Source organism: Paramisgurnus dabryanus, chromosome 3 (genome assembly GCF_030506205.2).
Source record: "Paramisgurnus dabryanus chromosome 3, PD_genome_1.1, whole genome shotgun sequence".
In the NCBI taxonomy this organism is placed as follows: Eukaryota; Metazoa; Chordata; class Actinopteri; order Cypriniformes; family Cobitidae; genus Paramisgurnus; species Paramisgurnus dabryanus.
In genome coordinates this window covers 29,039,018-29,060,725 of record NC_133339.1, presented here as the reverse complement: position 1 = coordinate 29,060,725, position 21,708 = coordinate 29,039,018, and the positions used below count along the sequence as shown (strand labels likewise).

Sequence of the window (21,708 nt, the reverse complement as noted above, 5' to 3'; positions counted from 1 at the left end):
TTAAATATGTTTTATTAAAGACATGCATACTGTAGAGTAGTTAACTCAGAATATTTGAGATACAAGTGAGAAACTGAAGTGGCTTATAAAATAAAGCTTTTATAGGTTTGTCCATATTTTATCCATGGCTTGAAACTTTTAATAGAATGTTATACTTAGGTTTATATGCTATATTTATGTCTGTTATTGTGATGATTTACCCTATTTAGATCGTTTAAAATGTGAAATTTAAGCTATCAGTATGAATATTTGTGGTTTGGCAAAATTATGATGATCTGCTCAGTAAATGTGATGACTTACTCGGTTTTCACATTTTGAAAAACCCTCTTCAATTATAAACTCTTATTTTTGGCAATGCTGTTTTAAATCCTAGGTTTATAAAATCTGTGAAATGTGATATTCAGTGCAAGGATTATGTAAAAGTATTTAATCATTTTACTTGAGAAACCATTCATCTTAACTATTGTTCATACCGTATGTATTTTCTTTCTTTTTGCAGATTTGACGGAGAAGCTGTCCTTCAACTCAAGCTCAGTGTCAAAAATGCATCACGCATCAATGCAGCTAAATCGGACATGAAGGGAATATGAGGAAATGATGAAAAACCATGACAACCGTACAGTTTTGACCTCCCAGAAACAGATCCATTTTTGCATGCGTGCAAAATATTTTCTGCACTTACATTAACAAACTCCCAGTAGAATCCAGCCTTGCACACATACTTCCCTTTGTTCCTTTACCTTCATTTTTAAACTCATCTTCCATCATGAAGAGCATGTTGACTGCATTCCCTCCTCCTTGTACCACTATCCTCTTTTTTTCCTTTTTTTTGCTATTACACCAGCCAGCATTGGTCAGGGGTGACTGCTGGCTCATCGAGGGGGATAAGGGTTATGTGTGGTTGGCCATCTGCAGCCAGAACCAACCACCATATGAGACAATCCCGCAGCACATCAACAACACAGTACATGACTTGCGGCTTAATGAGAACAAGATCAAAGCAATTTTTTTCACCTCCCTTAGTCGCTTTACAAACCTGACTGACCTCAACCTCACAAAGAATGAAATCTCCTACATTGAGGACGGTGCTTTTGCAAGCCAAGCAAATCTACAGGTGCTGCAACTTGGATATAACAAGCTAACCAACCTGACCGAAGGCATGTTGCGAGGTCTGGGACGTATGCAGTGTCTTTTCTTGCAGCATAATCTCATAGAGGTCATTGCCTCTAATGCATTTTGGGAATCTCCCAGTCTCAGCAACCTGGACCTGTCATCCAACAAGCTAGCCCGCCTGGACCCAACTACTTTCACTGTGCTTGGCAGACTGATGGGATGTGAGCTTGCCGGAAACCCCTTCCACTGTGGCTGTGAGCTCTACAGTTTCTTGGCCTGGTTGGAGGCCTTTAATAATGTCACACATACCTACGATCGACTTCAGTGTGAGACCCCGCGGGAGCTGTTTGGTTATCCGTTGCTAAATCCTGTTGGAGGACATGGACGTAGTGCTCGTTACATTCTTTCCTCAGTGTGCCGAGATGGAGTGCTGATCCCTGGAATGACTTCACTGCCACCTGATCTTGATTCCTCAGGTGTGGGACCCGACATGTTTGACCAATTTGGGCCATACCACCAGCCAACAACTTCTTCCTCCTCTGACAATGCATTTAGCCCCAGCATCAAACTGCAACATGTTTCTCTTTCCTCTGCATCTCTTCTTATTCAGATTCCAAAGCCATACAGCAAAATGTACATCCTTGTGCAGTACAATCAGAGCTTTGTGTCAGATGTGACAAACTTAAAGAATAAAAAGGAGATGATCACCCTTAATAAACTTAAACCAAACACCAACTACACCTTTTGTGTGGCGTCTATACGGAATTCACAACGTTACAACCACACATGTTTATACTTTTCTACCCGAGCTCCTAACTCAGATGAAATGCCACCGCCCTCCACCACCACTCATTATATCATGACAATTGTTGGCTGTCTCTTTGGAATGCTTATTGTTCTCGGTTTTGTCTACTACTGCTTGCGAAGACGCCGCAGACAAGAAGAGAAAGAGAAATCCATCTGTGTAAAGAAAACCATTCTGGAAATGCGTTATGGACCAGAAGTTGCAGCTGCTGTTGCAAATGATCCCACAGCTGTTCAAAAACTCCATGAACAGAGCCACCATCAGCATCACCATGGCAAACTACCCATGTCCTCCTCTTCCAGCTCTGCCATGCTTGGCCATAGTTCTGCCAACACTAGCTCGTCACGCCTGTCCTCCATCCCTCAAGTAGAAAAAATGGCTACTGCCTTCTCTGAGGCCATGGCCACTAAGGGAAACTACATGGATATTAGGACATCTGGAGTAGGGGATGACAGGGGGAGAGATGGAACTATGATGCATGGTTTGCGGGAGGAAGACCTCAGGGAAGATGATGGAAGTGACTTTTGTGATGATTCTGATGATGATGGCAGAGGATCAGCATCAGAAATTTCAACAATTGCCATGGAAGTTGACAAGGTCAACCAGATAATTAACAACTGCATTGATGCTCTTAAGCTGGACTGCGTTGTAGCATCTACCACTTCTGCCACAAGTGGTCCCACTTCTCCTCCACCTACATCCACCTCATCCTTGACCAGAGGACTGATTCCCATTTCCACTAGTGCCAACGATACATGCCAAGTTCTACCTTCCCCCAAAATCCCCCCTCCACCTCCACTCCCCTTTTCAGCTCCCCTTTCTGAGAGACCTGGGATTACAGGGGGTGGGTTTGTGTCACCGCCATATCGCCCTCCTCCCCCAGCCACTGCAGTAAGACCCATTCAAAGACAAATGAGTGCAGATGCAGCCGTAATATCCGCTTCTAAGAGGCACTGCCGCCCATCTAGTGGGAAGGGAGGTCGTGTTTACAGCCTGGATGTTCCAGAGCCTCTCAGCCCAGACCCCTGCCAGTATCAAGACAAGAGCAGCCCTGTGGGGTGTGGCGAGCCCCTGGAAAGGCTCCCTTTAGTAGGCAGTGGTGGTGGCTGTGGCATTGATGGTGGCACTGTAGATGGGATGGCCCTACAGCAGCACCTGGAGGTGCACCCAGACTACCACTGTGCAGAGCATCGTCACTCCGTCCCTGCTCTATACTACGAGGGCACTCATGACTCCCCCGCCCAAAGGGTGTCATTCCTGAAGCCATTGTCACGCACCAAAAGAGACGCTGCCTCTTACTCTCAACTCTCTCCACGACACCACAATTACTCTGGCTACTCTTCTAGTCCAGAGTACTCATCTGAGAGCACCTTGCGCATCTGGGAGCGCTTCCGTCCTCATAAAAAGGGTCCACGCGAAGAATCCTGTTATGTAACGGCTGGAAACGCGTTGCGTAAAAAGGTCCAGTTTGCCAAGGGGGAGGACTTGCATGATATCCTTGACTACTGGAAGGGTGTGTCAGCACAGCAGAAGCTGTAATCTGTGGAACTGCGTGGATACACATCGCAGGTCTCCTTCACTGCCTGATAAACCGGTAGAGCAACTGCAGTGAGGATGTTGGGTTATAGCTGCAGTGCGCATGATAGAGTTATGCTTGTCAGGGTTTAAGGACAAGGTGTTTTAAACTATTTTTGTACAGCATGAGCCGTCGTCAATGAGCCAGAAAGAGAGTAAGAGAGCCTGATCCACAAATTCTAATACACTACAACACATCAGCTCGCAATCACAGAGATGTTGACTGGATAGGTTAACTATTGTCATACTCAGTGAAAGGATCTGGTGGCCATATAAGTTGTCGATAATAACAATTTTATTTTACTTGGTATCATCTGTGTATTTATTATTCATAGCAATTTGATCAAACCTTTGTAACCTGATTCCTCATTCAGCCTGAGAAAGAATCTCTCTGTTAGTACTTCCACTCAAATCACAGGGCACTACATTCATTTGTTCTCAAATGTGCAAGTGCATGTGTGTAATTTTCGAGGGTAAAATTATGATTTTCAACAAACCTGTAAAAAGCAGTCTCCCGCTTCTATTGCACAGGCTGTGTGCAGGGCAAACAAATTTACATTTCAATAGCAATCCTCAAGTGTAAAATAAAAGAGACGGAAGAAAAAGTTAATAAAATAAAATAAAACAGAAGAAACTCCAAGGGGAGCTTTGGAATAGTCTGAAGCGTTTGGCAGCCACTTGCAGTGCTCTGCAGGATGACATAAATACTGCATGGGGCGATAGAGAAATACTCTTCATTGAAAATATTGTTACTGACCACAGGTTCAGTGAAAATGCATACGTCTGTTTTAGAGTTAAAAAGCTTTGTGCATATACTCTCTGTTCTTTTCTGATAGCATTTCCTTAGCCGAGGTTACCTTATCATCTGTATCATAGCATGAGCACAAAGTGGAAGTTGGCAGCAGAGTTTTATGTATTCTGTTTATCTGGCCCAGGGTCAGTTTGTTTACTCCAAACTGTTTTCTTTCGTAAATGAAGGAAACAGCTGACAGCTGAGACATCCAACAGGCGTGACACTTTAAAACTGATATGATTCTTGTTTATTGTTTACTCTTATTTATTTTTATTGGGGAAATTATAATCCATTATTCTCACAGTGAGAAAAATAAGCTGTTCTGAATTAATACATATTTTGTTTTCTCAGTAGCATTAAAAGGCCACACATTTCGAGGTTCATGTCCTTGATGTTTTATTGAAGATCTTCGCCACATAACACTTCAAGTCAAATATAGATCTTAGAAGACTTTTAATTTCACGCGGTTGTATAATACAGTATTAATGGTGTGATGCATTGTAAAGATGGCAAATACTATTCCCTCGAGCACCTCTATCAGCCATTATTTTATTAATGTTCAGTTAGATTAAACTAACTAATTAGCAGTTAACAAGGCTATATCTTTTAGTGAGCAGCGGTAAGCAGCCAAGACCTCCAATTTGATTAAAAGAGATCACTCTCTCAGCAAACACATCCAACCTACAGTTTCATGGACCAATAAACCAAAAAATTAGATTAGCGGCACTGTGGGAAAATATACATGCGTTTACAATGCTCTCTCATAAGTATAAAATGACAGTTGGTGTATCCAGCAGGCAGATAAAATAAAATTAATGGTGTTTACTTTATAATGAAATGTAAATCTAAAATCCCTCTTCACGTACCTGCCATAACTTTGACCTTATTCCTCAAAACATAATTACAGCACTGTGTTATGGGCATGTAGCTTGGGAATTAGAGAAAGATTTTTAGATAAAACATACGATTTGAAAATCCTTGAGTAAATGGTTCTTATATATGAGGTGAACATTAGAGGTTACTAGAAGCCCTCTGTATTCCACATCAGGTATTTTTGTGCCTTCAGTAAAAGGGTCCATTAGTAAGAATCAAATCTTTTTTGTCCTGTTTTTTCTTGCTTCATTTATATTCTGTATATCAGACCGTATCTCTTATTTATAAAGGGATTTTGTTGTAAATATGTGTTTATGTTTCATCAATCTTATCATATTTAACGTTTTTATTGTAAATGCATGATCTACACGATACCTGCCAACATCAGACATCTGCTCAGGCATTCTAACTCTTTTTTCTCTCTTTCTGGAGTTTCAGTTTTTATTTTTTAGTCTGGATGTTACAGGAACCTTGACGGTTCACATATGAGGGACCAGTAGCAGCTATAACACATTATATGCAGTGTGAATTCATAGCGCACTGTTATTAAAGAGGACGTTACAAAGAGATCATATAGATAGAACAGACTCCAAATGGACAAACCGTACTGAAATGGACCCATAAAGGACTGTTACCGGAGGCTTACTGTGACAAATTCTTTACTTTGTGAACTTTGAGACCACTCAGATTGGTCTTAAGGAACTAAACATGAACTGTCAATCAAGAAAGATTTTTGTTTTTATAACAGTACAATCTAATGTCCAGCTGGATGTTTTTAGATATGGTTTTTATCGTGCCTCCTCTCATTGACAAAGAGTCAAATGTAAAATGAAAAGAAAAGACTTCACAATCCTGTACAGATGCTTGTCAGCCATTTTTGCTATTATCTGAAGGTTGTTTAAAAAGAGAGATTAATGATACAATGGGCATGACACATGTTGGGTTTTTTTCTGTTATATATTAATTGTTTAAGAAAATGTATAGTTAATGTTTTTTTGTAGTTCTTTGCTGGAGGAGTAAGACTGTGACTCTTCTCTGCTCAAGGGCAAAATTTATTCAACATCAATGTTTTCCCATTCATTCAGGCTAAACAAACTAACTTATTTATTTCAAGTTAAGGTCTCTCTCCATCAAGTCACATCTTTAATATCATCAGACCTTAATGGCTCCCTGATATATAGTCATCTGGCTTCATTTGTTTATAATCCATTCATTATTTTATTTATTTGGCTTATAAATGTTTGCTTAATCATTGATTACTTAGCACATACAAATAATGTTTGTTAATTGATTTGTTTACTAAACTAAAAAGTGTCATTTTTAAAATTATTGGTATCATTTTCCCATTCTGAGGACTGTGGATGGTTGGGGTCAGGGTTTTGTTTCTTACAGTACTTTTAGAATATAATGCATGTTTGTCTCTGAAGTGTTTCATGATTTCCCTGCTCCGTGATTCACTGTCAACATGATTTCATGTTATAAATTCAACATTTAATCATGTGGCACCAACAGCCGCTCTGTGTACTTTCATGTTGGCTGAGTGTGACGTTGACTAATGGCATCAGCTTTGGTTCACATTTCAACATAGTGGTCTACCAACACTTTGGTGGCCTGCGTAGAGTCCATGTTGTATTCTTTACATGAGGTATAATATATGACAGTGTGGTATGTTATAATGAATCAAAAAACTACATGCTTTAATTGCTTATTTACACAAGCTAATGCCATTTAGCACCTGGAAGGCCATTTCTCTATACCTTCAGTAGGTTGGGGAGAAAATATTTTGACATTAATCATTGTTAGCTTTCAGCTATATTACACTGAGCATAAATTGGATTACTCTTCCACAGCAGTTTTTACTCTTTAAGCTCTTTACTGTAGCTTCATTTTAGTATTAGGCACTATAGAAACAGATTGGCTTAAAGAAAGCAAAACAGATGTGATTTAATGCTTTAATAAGACGAGATTTTCGTATATTTTATGGCCTTTTAACAAACGACCCTACTTTTTTCAGGCAATTAACTGAAAGCGAAACGTGAGGGGTTCCTATTATAAATCCCTCATTCGTTATTTCTTCGGAGGTGAAGGTTTTTTTGTGTTCAAAGGTTCACATATTTGTATTGTCATTCTTGTTTGGTAATGAGCACATTTTAAAGCAGTTCCTTTTCTGAGAATATAATCTCTGTATAAGCTTCAAATTTACTCAGGACTAAATGCTCAGGATGCAAAAGCCGCTAAATGCCACCTCTGTCAAAATGAGTTAATGATATTGACCCAATTCTCTTCGCACATATTATACATTCATTAAATAATCTCGCTTCAAATACAGTTAATCCTGGCCTCAGGCCATGCAGAAATACCGGTTTGTTGGCAGAAAAGTCATCTAAGTGCATACTTAATATATTAGGATATTGACCCAATTTCTGTTACCGTTTTACCTTTATTCAAAAAGGACAGTGACTAGAGACATTATTTGAAGGAGAAGTTTTGATGTACTTAGAAGGTTTTACAGTCAAATTTGTAAAAAAAAAAAAAAACAATGAAACGACTAAAGTGAGATTTGTGCCATTTAAATGACCTCCCCGTTCTCATGAGGTGCATATAAATAGCATGCCATGTGAAACATCGTGCAATATAAGTACATATGACAAACTTGTGCGTATGTTACGCCAGTTCTTCCCGTTCAGTTAATGCGATACGTCTTTTTGTGCCATTTTATATTTTGGTTTCTCAAATTAGTGTTCTCTATTGAAACCATTGTCACTTGGATTTTGGGTTAGATTTGGGTTAGGATGTCATTTAACATGTAGGTTTTTCCATGTTTTTGTCTTTTTTTAAATCATGGTCGCTTGGAGTAGGGTTAGAATTGGTGTTTGGGTGTCATTTTATTAGGGCTGTAATGATTAATCGTGCAAATGCGTGTTTTCTCAATGAATGAATTACGGTGAAATGCCGCCACAATAGCCAGAAGGCACTCTTGTGCAGAAACTCCAATTGTGCCACAGAAGAAGTAGCATTACAAACGCTAGGGTGGCCATTCTTGCCAGTTCCACGAACAGGATTTTGAGTGCCTTCTCCGGAAATCGCATTGGTCGACCGCATACGTCATCAAGGTTTAATATTTCAGGTTCAATTACATTTCAAGGTAACAATGAAACTGCAATGATTGTATGTCTTATTTATATTTATAAATAAATAAATCTGAATTTTCTAATGTATTTTAACTGAAATGTGAGAACTTCGATGACGTATGCGGTCGTATCCGTAATCCTGTTCGGGACGTGTCCAGCGGAACTGGCACAAATGGCCACCCTAACAAATGCTATTCCAGGATATGTCTATAAGAATATTTATATAGCTGTTCTTCAAATTGTTTCAGGTATTTTCACAATAATAAAGAATATTTTGAATGATATATATAATAATATGAATGAATATTTTGTTTAACGAGTGTTGCTTTTTTAAATGCATGTTATAAACGATTCCGACTCATAGTGATTTTAGATTGATAAGGACTTCTAACTGACCAAAACGGCATAGTACACGTACAAGCTGCGCATGAAACAACAACAAAAAAAAAAATCGCAGCACTGCAATTCAGAATTGATTTTAGATAGGTCTTTGTAAAGGGATTTATCGTTACAGCCCTACATTTTATGTAACAAAAAGTTCTAACCCAAAACCCTAGCGACAATGGTAAAAAAATAAAACATAAATTGAATAACCCATACATCAAACGACACGTCATATTAAATGAACGGAAAGGACTGGTGTATCTTATCATGTGCACGCAAAATTGGAGTTAGGCGTATGTATTGAACGGCATTTCACATGGCATGCTATTTATACACGCATCATGAGAATGGGTTAAAATTACTGCCTTATAACTTTTTCATTGCCATTCAAATTAAATTACTGAATATAACCATAAAAGCCTGATATAAATGCTCATTTACAAGAAAACATGTCAGACGCACTTAGAGGGTTTTGCATCCAAGCTCCTCAAATATCGTTTGTTCATCAAGCTTATCATTTTGCCACAAAATGTATAAACCACTGGAGCAACCGCAGTACTATATATATTATCAACACATTTAGATGTTACTTTAAAAAACCTCCTCATTTGCTGCACCTGTCTTTGTTCAGAGCTCAAACGAAGCCTGGAGTAAATCACTGGAGGATTCTGGAGTCGAGATAATTCCACTTTTTAGAAAGCTTTTCAGTCATTATCTGTTTCTTTGCTCTGAAGAGCCCCACAGTGTCAAGTGGCCATGTTTTCCCTCTCGTGTTTCTCAGTCCTCAGAATTTTGTCAATATGCTGTTGTGTTAGAAAGTACGACGAGAGTGGAGGATGGAGGAATCGTTTAGAACCAGAAAAGACAATAAAAGGGCACATCGCTGCTCTTCTTTAACATTCAGCCCAGGGGCTTTGGTAACCTAATTAGGGCAGCAATCTTTACATTAGACAGAACTTGTGTGGAGATGAGTGAAGATGCGCAGTTAACACTGAATAAGCTGAAATGCTCAGAGTGAGAAACATTAAAAGCTTAAGATCAGAGAGAGAGAGACGGTGCATCGGGGCTAGAGATGGTAAAACCATGTATGTGGGAGGATTTTGAGAGAGAATTGAATGGAGTAAGCAAGCTGCTTCGTCCTGATAATAACTTAAGCCATGAATGAATGAACGACATAATGTTTCTGATAAAAAAAATTACACAGCACATACTGTATCATCATTTCTTTAACTTTCATTTACAGTTCTGCATCCTGTTTGCCATCCTAGTTAAAATTCACTTTAAATTTGAAATGTAAATGATGGTTTAATTCTGAATAGGGCTTAACCGTATCACACACTCAGAAATTGTGGGGAATGCTAAAGAGACGTGAGAATAAGGAAATTAAAAGAGCTGGCTAGGATTTTCATAGCGATTTACACTGGGGAGAACACCAGCTAATCCTGAATACTTTTCATCCTCCTCCATCATTCATTTCTCAATTAACATTATCTTGATCCTCAGTCTTTATAAAAGCACTTCAGAAACTGTTTCAGCACAAAGATAAGAACAAATTTTGTTTTCAGTTGAAACACGTGCATGTGTTCATATGTGCTTTTATATATCAATTGGTACTGAGGATTCAGTTCTTCTGTGACTTTGAAGCTCATTGTAAAGTGGGTAGACATTACAGTAGGTGTTTGTGAAGGCGGGGATTTATTCATGATGTTGAATCTACCCAATTTCAATCTATAGTCAATTTCAACACTCCTTCAATGTGCTTTACTTAGCCTGATGTACAAAAGGTTGTTCGAGTCCCTTACATGATGTTGGCATGCGGCTTTTTGTCTATGAGCCCTCACCTGTACCAAAAAGGCTCAGGAACTTTTGTGACAATTTATAGCTTCTGTCTTCTTTTTAATGCCCTTGTTTCACAAATTTGATTTCGTGGGCGACTGGAAAGGTGAATATTAGAAAAAAGTTATATTTGTGAATGACAAATTTTGTAAAAAGTTCAAAGCTGTTTTTGTCACTGAGCTAAAGTTATCTTACTATTTATTGTTATTATGTTTCAAACTTTTTCTGGTGGGGAAATGCAATGATCTGAGTTATAAAATGTAGAAATCTTGAGACTGTGGGAAGTGAAATTGAACAAATTGTTATGTTTGCATGATTTCCTGTATTTTTCAAGAGAAGAATTATATTGTTGTGTATACTGAGTGGAAACATACAAATTAGGCGTTTAAATATGTCAAGTAATTTATCACATTTTGAGGGTTTATGCTACAAGATGTGTAACGCTATAAGGTTCTTCCATCGTCTGTGGTCAAAATCTATGCCGGCGTCAATCAAAAGCTTATTATACAGTTTTAAACAATCTGCCTAAAAAATGCCTTGGGAAAGCTTTGTATTCTGCTCTACAGTTGCCAAAAAACAGTTGCTTTGGTCGATTGTGTTTAGTGCCAAAACAAATAATAATTTTTTTTCTTGTGGGTTTATACCTCAAATGTATCTTGAAAACACAATGTGAAACTGTAGCAAACTGTGATTCAGGTCATCCACTGCAGAACTCAGTGCCACCCAACAGACTCCAGATCAATAAATGATACAGCACATCCACCACATTAACCTTGCAGGTGTCTCGTGGTACCCCTTGCCTCTGAAAACATCAGATAAAAACATTTTCCCTTTCATGGCTGCTCGGTGAATCAATGCTAAAGCAAACATCGGCAAAGGACAAGTTCAGTATTTCTATAGGCTGATGGGTGGAACACACATGGTTGTGTAAGGACCAGATGGTTTGTTTAGAAGATTGTAATCTCTAGAGGTTATGGAAGATGTCATTCTCTGACTGGAGAAACGTGGATTGATTATTTAAGGCAGAGAGACTACAAAAAAACCCCACAAAAATAATCTCAGAACTCTTGCGAAAGATTCTGACATCTCCAGTTTATGCGTATAAGTGGGAAAATTGTGAAATACTATATTTTAACAGTAGACTGTATGATTTTGTACCAGAAGACAGAGAAGTGGGAGAAAAAGCTTGAAGAAACATCTGATACTTTTCTTAGTCAACAATGAGAACAAACTTGCAGGTGGGAACCAAAGCTTTTCCATGGCAGAACAGTTTCTGAAAGATACATAGTTTGACATTGGTAGTTGAATTGTTTTAAATGCAAGACTTTAAAATTAGTTCGATCAATTTTCCAGAAACTCTTCAGCAGATGTACCCTCTGTAAATCAGCTGTATATGTCTTTGCTTCTTTATTTAATTTAAGGATTTCAATTTCTTTGTAAGAAAAAGCCTTTATGGTTTACTTGCATTTATTTTCCTTATAATTTCATCCTACATTCACTCCACCACAAATTCTGTACAAAAGATCTATTTCTATATTTGCAATAAATTTGTAATGAAGAAAAGTTGCTAATGTAGTTATCATATTTTTTAAGACAAACATGCAGTACGTATATAAATTAGTATTCTACACCTCTCTTGTTTCTTGCTGGAGCTATGAGACTTACTCAAACAATACGCTACAATAAGATGATTACAGTCAATGTATCCTTCCTTCACAGTGCTACCAGACAGCACCCTTGTTTCTTCAAAGATTAAGCCATCAACACACAAAGCCCATTAAATTATAAAGCAATTAAAATGTTGTGTGGGAGGGGATGTTTGATAAGAGGATAATACAGCACTGTGGTAGTAAATGTACTGACCAGGATAAATCATTCAGATGTGTGAGCTGAGACGTCATCCACCAATCTCTTCTCAAATGAGGCAAAAACATCCACAACTCCATAATATCTCCCTTATAAAAGATGTTTATAAAGTAAACACAGCTGCACAACTCACGATGATCAGTAAAGATGGATGCATTGTCAGCTGTACAGTTTTATTTTTTCTTTCAAATAAAGTACGTTCACACTATAATGTTACAGTTTTAGATCCATGTGAAATATAAAACAGCTGCCGTTTTATCATTTGCATATCAAACAAATACATATGCTATTTAAAGGGCACCTTTTGTATCTCAAACGTAAATCTCTTTTCTTAAACTACAACAAACACGGATTGTAGGCAATAGTTTACTTCCTGGGATTAGTGATGTAGACAAGACCGACGTTATAATAATTCCTCTTGCTTCGAACTCACAGCCTGTAAGTTAACTCCTGTCAGCATTGCATTGTGAGTTGATCTCTAGCCAATCACAACGTACAGATTAGCTGGCCAATCAGGGACACAGGTTTTCAAATCTGTGCGTTTAAGGAAGAGAGTGAAACCTAGAGCAACAAAAATGTACGGTATGTGGAAAATAATGTGTTTTTTAACCTTAAGTGACACAAACACATTGTACTATACCAAATACACAAAATAACGTTTTTAGGAATGAAATAGGTTTCCTTTAATTGTTGTTTTTTGATATTGCTAAAATGGATAACCTGCTACACTGTATAAGTAAAAATGACTTACATTGGTAACACCTCAAAAAAGGTAAGCTTTATAAAAACTTAAAGGTATAGTGGAGGATTTTCTTTTTCCGGGTGGATCATCAAGACTATTGGTCCTCCTAGTTGTCAATCATTCTTGTGATATGTTTACGTAAGGCCATCGTACGTGGTGTAAATGTGCGGTGAGCTATGGTTTCAACCATTCATTGAAGCTCGTCGTTCTCTCACCATGGTTTTTTCAAAATGTCTGAGGGTCACAAGAGAAAAAGTGTCTACAAATTGTATGCCAAGAAGAGAAAGGCATCTGAAGAAACAAACAAGACCAGAGTGTTTTTGGGAGAATATATAAAACACGGAATGGAATTTGACATTTTCTCTTGCATGAATGTTTTGAAAAGTATGAGCCATGCCGACAGCAACTTGTAAACAGAGCGTGTATGAGAATAACTAGACTCGTGCATGCACTCTCGTGAACACGTTTAATAAGCATTCCCTCTTGGAAGCAGGTATAGTGTTGTGCACGTGCATTTTTTTCAAAAAGTGGAAAGGGCGGTTCTTTTCTAAATTTGGGAAAATCTTCCACTACACCTTTAAATACCGATTCTTTTATCAACTTAAATTGTCTCACAATTTAAGGTGAAAAAACTTTTAAAAATATTTCAATTGGTAACACCTAAAAAAGTAAGCTTTATCAACTTAAATTTAAGTTGAAAAAAATTGTTGGGTAATTTTTTAAGTTTCACTTTTTACAGTGTTTCGAAAATTAGTAGATAACTGGACTGCACATACTGAGATAAATTCCTGAGAGGACATTTACACTATTGCTGTATGTTAACAACAGCAACAACCAAACAGTTAAACATAATCGTAAAAATTTCAGTGCTTCTCCTTCTTTTGTTTTAGATACATTACTGCCACAAGCTGCTTTACTGTAAATGTTGCCAAAAAAAGAAGAAAAAAAAAAACGCCTACTGTATGACTATCACCACCTTAGTTCATATTCACAGTTAACTGAGTTTGTGACTGAACTGTAATCAGAGTTGTGAGACATTTTGAATCATATGTCATACAGTTCCAGAAAATGAGAGTCACAGCATCATTGATTCACGGTGGACTCGTTCAAGCAGTAACCTATGAAACAGATGGAGGAAACCCCTAAGGGGCGGTGAGGTGGAGAATGTTCTCCAGTGCTAAAAGATGAATAGGAGACCTCATCAGCCTCTTCGATATTTCATGCCATAGAAAAAAAGGCTTATTTCTTGAATATTTATGATTTCCTTTTATTGGATATTTACAGTCATGCATACAGTTGCATGCATTTTGACTTGCACTGTATTTGAGCTATACATCTTATCAGTTTGACTTCATTTCAGTATCATCTTTAAACCATAAATATTCATCTGGTTTTATGAATTGTCAGAAACACACACACACACACACATACATACTTGGTCAGAGTCTCACAGGCTAAGTGCTTTATTCAGTTGCACAGTGACTGAGGTCAACAGATTTGCCCATGGCTATACAGGAAACTAAACCAGAGACTGCATGAATAATGGAGCACAACCCTTTAACCTTAATATGACTACAGCCCCTAGATCTATAGGCAACACCTCAAATAATTTTTTTTATTATTATGTATTAGTGTTGTCTAATGATTAATGTTTAACACAGAGTATAGGCAAAGTCATCCTCAGGTAAAGTAGTGGTGTTATGTGATCTGCATCTGTTCAGCCTGAAGCTCTTTTTACTTTTACCTGAGGGCAAAAACGCCTTGGTGACAACATGCAATTATTCTGAATACAGTCTGTCATTGTGCAAACAGAGGCATAGGCGGATTCATGCTTTTACTTATAAAAGGATTAAGTTCACCTTGCAAATTGTTTCTAATTAAAAATAATTCCAAATTATTTCTACTCTCTTAAATCTCTGTGCTAACTCCTATGGCTTTTCTGTAACTCAACTGGCAGAGCTTTGTGTTAGTGGAAATTATTATTAAAAACCTGAATGCACTGTAAGTCACTTTAGATAAAAGCATTTGGCAAATGCATTAACGTACATGTTTTTAAGCTGTTTTTGTAGCACTTAACATTATTAGTCTTTACACATTTATGTTCATTTAATGTCTGTCAGTCAGTCGCGTACTGCACTTTATGCTTTCCCCTGCTACTCTTTATTTTCAAATAAGATTTTCATTTACAGCGTTTCTACCACGTTTAAAAAAGCACGATTCACACTCAAGATGCATAAGTACTGCACTTCAGTGTTTCGAAGCACATCACCACTAGGTCACATCTCTGATGGGTTTAATTATCTTTTAGTTGAGTCTTTATTTAAAGGTGGGGTGCATGATTTCTGATAAAAAAACACTTTGGAAAAGGGAGTCGGGCCAAGTACCAAAACACACTTGTAGCCAATCAGCAGTAAGGGGCGTGTCTGCTAACCAACATCGTTGCCTGGGTTGCATATGTGTGGGGCGTGTCTATTAAAAATAGATCTAGATTCTTATGGAATTACTTTTGTCTCAAAAAAAAGAAACGTAACTTTATAAAACTGAACGTAACTTTTTCAGAAACTATCAAAAATATGCCAATACAAAAGAAGGAAACAAAAATGAAAATGAAAAAAACGAATTCAATCGTACAAATGAAATAGGCTCTTCAAAGATGCTTAATTTTTTGTTAATGTTTTTCAAAGATTCGTTTTCGCAACTTGTGTTTTCTGAATGCATTGCCACAGATTTCGCTTTCGCTTCTGAGTTTTTCGTTTGCTGTTTTGACACAAACCTCGCGTGGGGGCGGGCCTTAGCGGTGATCTACTCTGATTGGATAGTGAGTTTTTGATTTCCACAACACTAGGTGGCGGTATGCAGCTATGAAGTTGGTTCGCAACCCGCCATAAAATCATAAGAAGAAGCAGCTACAAACGTCACTCAGTTTGCCGGCGCATGTTTGAAAGTTGTCGCGGTGCTTTGTATTAAATATGTGAATATTTGAACTTCGTTCGTGTCTGTAACTTTAAAGATGAGCTCTCAGGAGAGACACGGAACGGCATCATCTTCCTCCTCCGCTGGTTCTTCAAGGCAGCTTGAAGTAAGTTCGTGTTATACGTTCATCAATCAATAACATCGATAAAGTTATATTCATGTAAATTACAGTATGCAACAGTTCGTTGCGGGTTATTATTGCCATTCACAATGCACTGATGTTATGTAGTTTGATTGTTTGCCCTTTTATTCAGTTATTATATTCAAGGATGTATCAATGTAGTGCAGATGTCAAACTGGTCTTTATTCTTCAGCAAGGCAGAAATCTAGGTGCAGATGCTGCATCTGCGGCTGTACATAGCATCCTTGAAATTATTAACCAGTCGCTCGGAAAAACCAGCACAAGGCAGGGTCAGCAGGCCGTGCAGCAGTCGGGGCAGAGTCGAACAGTGGACCAAGAGATGGCCAGGTTTCAGTTTTGCAGTCATGACAATGAAAAACAGCAACATTGTTGTAAACATGTATTTACAACACATTTTAGCACTTTAATTAGAGCAGAGGTAGTAGTCAGGGGCCATTTTTAGGTTCATTGTATTCCCAATTAACCTATTCATGTAATAAAAATTATGTAATACTTATTGTTATTTTCAATCTCTTGGAGGTCTTTCCCTGGATTTTTTAAGCGTGGTTCAAAGAGACGGCTACCCAGCTGTAGCAGACCAGCAAAGTTCAACAAACTATGGAAACCTTTTGTGTTTTCAGTGTTTCTTTTAAACAAAAATTTAGACATGGCCCCTTCACCAGCTGATGAGGTGCAGCTTTTGCAAGCTGGCTTAGGAAAACGGAATCTTACTATGCCTGAAGATTTGACACATTCAGAGGTGAGGTGTATTTACACACCATTCCTTTATTAAACCGCAATGCCTTCTCCTTAATTATTAACAACTAAAAACTTTTGTAATAGTTATTTTCTAATCTCAAGTAATGTGGATTTTAGGTCTCTAGCTTGTTCGGTGATGCATACCCAAAAATGAAGTCAGCATCTGGAGGCTGGCTTCTCTACAAAGCAACTGGTATGATCTATAAACTAGCACAGCGGGAACTAGTTTTACAAAATCACACAGTGCATATAGTTTTGTGAATGTCATTTCATTTGTTTTTGTACATTTCAATAGATTGGCACTGACGGTATTTTGTTCTGTTTTAAACAATGAAAGGATTACAGATGACAATCTTACTTTATTTTTTGGTTTATTGTTGGTTTATTTTTAATCAGTTGTTTTTTGTTAAGTACTTTTGTAAACACTCCTGGAGGGCAGTATATTAACAAAGCTGCAATTACAATTACAGCATATAGAGTTTGTAATGCAATCGGATGGCATTTTCATTTAATGATTTTTGTAATTTTTATTTATTCAGGTGGACAGGGAAGAAGACGGTTACATCTAGTTCCTCCAGAGTCTGAAGGCTACTGTGGTAGCACAATTAGAAGTGCAACTGGAGGGGGGAAAACAATGTTGTACATTGTTCCAATACAGGATGAATTTGACCTGTCCCCTCTACCATCTGATGCCGAGGAGTTCTCTCAGATGCCTAAAGCAGAATGTAAGAAATGCTCCAAATCTATGCCACTACAGATTCTTGCTCTGCACGTAAAGGAATGCAACACGGCAGATTATGAGACACTTTCTGACCCAGAATCAGAGGTAAGACTAATTGTTTCATTAAACCTCATGAGTATTCTGGAAGATGCGAAAATGTATGTTAAATGCTTTGTCTATTGCTAGCTGACTAATCTACCTCCTGATTCACATGATTTACCTTCTGATAATGAAGAAAAGGTAATTATCTTGTTGCTTGGGCTAATAATTATTCTGACTTCTTTTAATGTCTATTTTTTCATCACTATTTTTTCATCACAACTTGTTTTTTTAGTCAGAAGAGGCAAAGTGTCCTGTTTGTATGCAAAGTTTTCCTGTAAAGGAATTGGAGCTACATGCAAGTTTTTGTGGCGATTTAGATAGGTAATGGTAATATTATGAACAGAATCAACAATGTAATTTTGTGGTGCTTTATATGTTGCCTATGTTTTGTTGAAGACTACAAATAATGCATTTTAAAGTTATGTTTACATGGCAGCTAATATTTTGTGCAAATGAGTTAATTATTGATGCACTAAGTCAAATATTTTGTTTAACATAATGATTATGGTTTAAATTTTCACTTGTGCATGCATTTTCTCCTTAGTCCTGTTGGCCCTCTAAGCCCTGATATAATGGAGCCACAAAATGAAGAAATGTCAAGGTATATTATTTAAGTATCAATAATATCCTTTCTCAACAATGTAGTTGTAAAACACAATTGGTAAATCATAATGCTGTCTAAAACACAAATTTTCATCACAATTTGACAGTGAAGATGATGTACTGCGGTGGCTGGCTTCTCAAGTTGACACCTCCAAAGAGTTTAGTATCTGTGTATCTAGAGTAAACCTCTTAGAAAGAGGTATGTCACTGTGGAAACGACAAAAGCTTAGCTCCCCAATCCACACTTTAAAGGTGACATTCATGGGAGAGGCTGGTGTCGACACAGGTGCTCTCCGCAAAGAATTCCTGACAGGTGAGGATTTTTGCTTCGTACACCCTTGACCACAAAACCGTTGCAATGTCAATTCATTGGTCCTGCTCAGATTGTTTGCTGTCTCCATATTTGAATGCTGTTGAATTATTATTATTATTATTATTTTAACTGTAGAAATGATTAGTGGCATAGAGACTCGTCTCTTTGAGGGAGAAGATGGTCAAGGAAAATTTCCCAAGTACTCATTAAATGACCTTGACAATGGCCTGTTTCGGTAAGTGTCATTAAAGGATTAAAGTAATTAAATAAATTCAATATACACAGACTGAAGTACTTTAAGTCTTTGGTTCTTTTAAAATTGTTGGCCTTCTAGAAAACATTTTCATTTACTGTATGTGTATTCAGTACTTAGTAGAAGCTCTTTTTGCATGAATTACTGCATCAATGTGGCATGGCGTGGCATGGAGGAGCTCAGTCTATGGCACTAATCAGCTGTTATGAAGACCAGGTTTCTTTTGATATTGATCTGTTTGCCAAATTCTGCTGTAATATAAAATCAGCATACCACATATCCTTGTCAGCAGAAGGAAGCATGACATGCATTAAAATGTTCTAGTAGATGGCACCCTTGACTTGATAAAACCCATTAAATTAAAGCAAAATGAGACCCTATAAGTATTGAGTATATGCAGTAAATGAACATACTTTCCAGAAGGCCAACAATTCACTAAAAATGTTTTTTTTATTGGTCTTATGTAGTATTCTAATTGTGTTTAGACGAATTGCGTGAATTGGTGGTTTTTGTTTAATGTGAGCCAAAATCGTCACAATTTAAAAGAACCAAAGACAAAGTACGTCAGTCTGTGTGCATTGAATTTATTTAATATACGAGTTCCACAATTTGCGTTGAATTGCAGAAATAAATGAACTTTTCCAAGACATTTTAAGATGTACCTTAAGTTCATCGAACATTGTTTAGATTAGACTTGTATGAGGAGTCTATTAAAAACAGAAAATTAAGTAAATGTGTTTTCCTGTAGAAAACAATTAAAGGTATTATTTGAACATAATTATAGAAGTTTTTTTAATTTATTTATTTTGGTAAACGATCCAATTAAGAGCAAACATCTTTTAAACATGAGTTTTAAATATACTTTCTGTATATTAAGTTCTATTTCATGATTTATTTCCTGTCCTTGTTAAATAGAGTTGCTGGGGAATTATTTGCTGTGAGTCTCGCGCAAGGTGGTCCAGCTCCACGATTTTTACAGGAGTGGTGTTACAATTACCTATTAAGTGGAAATCTTGAAAACATCATCATGGAAGTTAATGACATGGAATTTTCACCACTGATTAAAACGGTATATCTGAAAACAATTTGTTATTATGTAGCTTTCTATTGCAACTTTTATTAATGTTTTAGGAAAATCTAAAATTCTTTCTAGATTGAGGACACTGCAGACCTGTCGAATTACAGTGAGCAAATTATGAGCTGTGGCTACACTGGCCCTATAAATGACCAAAACAAGGGGAATATAAAGAGGTATCGCTTTATGCATTCCTTAAATCTATTTTCCAAAAAATGTAAGTAATAATTAGCTTGTAAAACAATGTTTGTTTTTTGTTCTGAAAGGGCAATTGCAATGCATGCCGCTGCGCGAAGAACTCTAATGCTTCAGCAGCTCCGTGAGGGCCTCCAACTTTACCGTCTGTTGGACATCATGAAGAAGAACCAACAAGTGTGCCGTGGCCTTTTTGTTTTTGAAGGTGGCAATGATCAGGTAAGGTCTTCAGGCATCTGGTAATATCAGCTTGTCAATGACTTGGATACATGTTACACATAGCTTTTGTAAAAATAGTTTGTTCTCGACTCAAGTCTTGGGGACCCACTGCTCTGGGCTGTGCTTCCCCAAAACCATTGTTAGCCTAAGTTGATGGGAGAATCATTTTCACCAGTGGAGCTATGATCAACTTAGGGTTACAATGCTTTTAGGAAGCGCAGCCCTGCACATTTTGTATTTGTTTTTTTACAGACCTAAATCAGGTAATCAGCTTGTTATGAGACAGCTTCATAAACTAAACGGTGTGTGTCAGATAAGAGACGTGCAGAACAGTGGGTCCACAGAACTGAAATTGAGAACCACTGTGTTAGAGAAACTCTTCTGAACTCCTATTTTTTTAATTGCTGCATACATAATTCTCTTTAGATGATATTTGGCTTCATTTTTTCTCTGGCATGTTTTTCCAGGTGGACTCTGATTACATTGTATCACACCTTGACCCACAAATGAGTGAAAGTGGCAGTCTAAAGCACATCAAAGAAATGCAAATCTTAAATAATTTCCAGGATTTTCTAATGGAACTTGAAGGTAAGTCTTTGTTTTGTTACTCAAATGTTTAGACAATGCCTATTTTTAGATACTTTATGTATGTTTACTGTTCTAGATGGAAATTCTGCTGATGAGGAGGCACTTTCTGTGTCGAAAGTCATGCAGTGGCTGTCTGGTCAAGCACACAGACATTTGCTTCTTTCAGAGAGACAAGCTTTCAAAATCACAGTTCTATTTGACCATACATGCATGGCACGTATGCCAGAACACAAAATTTGTTACCCTGTTGTCAGTGCATGCACCCACACAATCACAATTCCCACTGCACACTTTGCAAGTTTAAATGAATTTAAAGAAAACATGAAAATTGCAGTGCAGCAGGGTGCTTGCTTTTACAGGGTTTAGAACAGATTTGTTAACACTCCTTCTTTGTTTTTTTTTAAGGTCAGAGACAGATTACATTTCATTATCACTTCATTTATTTTCAAAAGAATGGCTAACAATTTTACAAAGTTTTACATTTGCGCCACATTGTTATGAAGTTAGTAAGTTTTAAATTTGCGCAGCATTGTTATGAAGTTAGTAAGTTTTAAATTTGCGCAGCATTGTTATGAAGTTAGTTCTGTCAGAACATTGTTACATGTGACACTCTTGCGAATAAAATTTCTTATGTAGCTACATGTGTTTTTGTAAGTTTCTCATTTAAC

At 37.3% G+C, this 21,708-nt stretch overlaps 2 protein-coding genes and 1 long non-coding RNA gene across 8 annotated transcripts in view; 2 read left to right on the top strand and 1 right to left on the bottom strand.

The window, feature by feature from the left end:
• The window catches only part of elfn2b (extracellular leucine-rich repeat and fibronectin type III domain containing 2b), a 98,345-nt gene extending 90,008 nt beyond the window's left edge, over positions 1-8,337 (top strand). For both annotated transcript variants that reach the window (XM_065276780.2, XM_073813987.1), the window contains one exon: positions 500-8,337. In XM_065276780.2, the coding sequence (XP_065132852.1) occupies positions 767-3,457 (2,691 nt within the window). In that variant the 5' untranslated portion in view covers positions 500-766 and the 3' untranslated portion in view covers positions 3,458-8,337. The remainder of the gene's footprint in view (positions 1-499) is intronic.
• LOC135760217 (uncharacterized) overlaps positions 1-21,708 on the bottom strand; it is a 101,832-nt gene that overhangs the window by 50,406 nt on the left and 29,718 nt on the right. The gene's annotated exons all lie outside the window — the stretch shown is intronic.
• On the top strand, positions 15,612-21,679 carry LOC135767112 (G2/M phase-specific E3 ubiquitin-protein ligase-like). Of its 5 annotated transcripts, XM_065276752.2 has the most exons (15): positions 15,612-16,197; positions 16,406-16,560; positions 16,753-16,972; positions 17,089-17,164; positions 17,511-17,797; positions 17,879-17,932; positions 18,027-18,115; positions 18,339-18,395; positions 18,505-18,710; positions 18,846-18,945; positions 19,879-20,032; positions 20,117-20,214; positions 20,305-20,452; positions 20,920-21,040; positions 21,117-21,679. In XM_065276752.2, the coding sequence occupies exons 1-15, from the start codon at positions 16,129-16,131 to the stop codon at positions 21,404-21,406; spliced, it is 2,124 nt and encodes a 707-aa protein (XP_065132824.1). In that variant the 5' UTR covers positions 15,612-16,128; the 3' UTR covers positions 21,407-21,679. The 5 variants fall into 5 exon arrangements, with proteins under 5 accessions (XP_065132824.1, XP_065132816.1, XP_065132833.1 ...); XM_065276744.2 differs by having other exon boundaries at positions 15,612-16,560; XM_065276761.2 differs by lacking the exon at positions 16,406-16,560 and having other exon boundaries at positions 15,614-16,197; positions 16,878-16,972.

What these genes read in the sequence shown, in the direction of transcription:
- LOC135767112 (XM_065276744.2), top strand. Translation starts at nt 16,310, where the DNA reads ATGTTATGTAGTTTGATTGTTTGCCCTTTTATTCAGTTATTATATTCA. An exon ending in TTTCTGACCCAGAATCAGAG is followed by an intron (nt 17,798 to 17,878) that starts GTAAGACTAATT and finishes GTCTATTGCTAG; the next exon opens with CTGACTAATCTACCTCCTGA. An exon ending in AACAAGGGGAATATAAAGAG is followed by an intron (nt 20,215 to 20,304) that starts GTATCGCTTTAT and finishes TTGTTCTGAAAG; the next exon opens with GGCAATTGCAATGCATGCCG.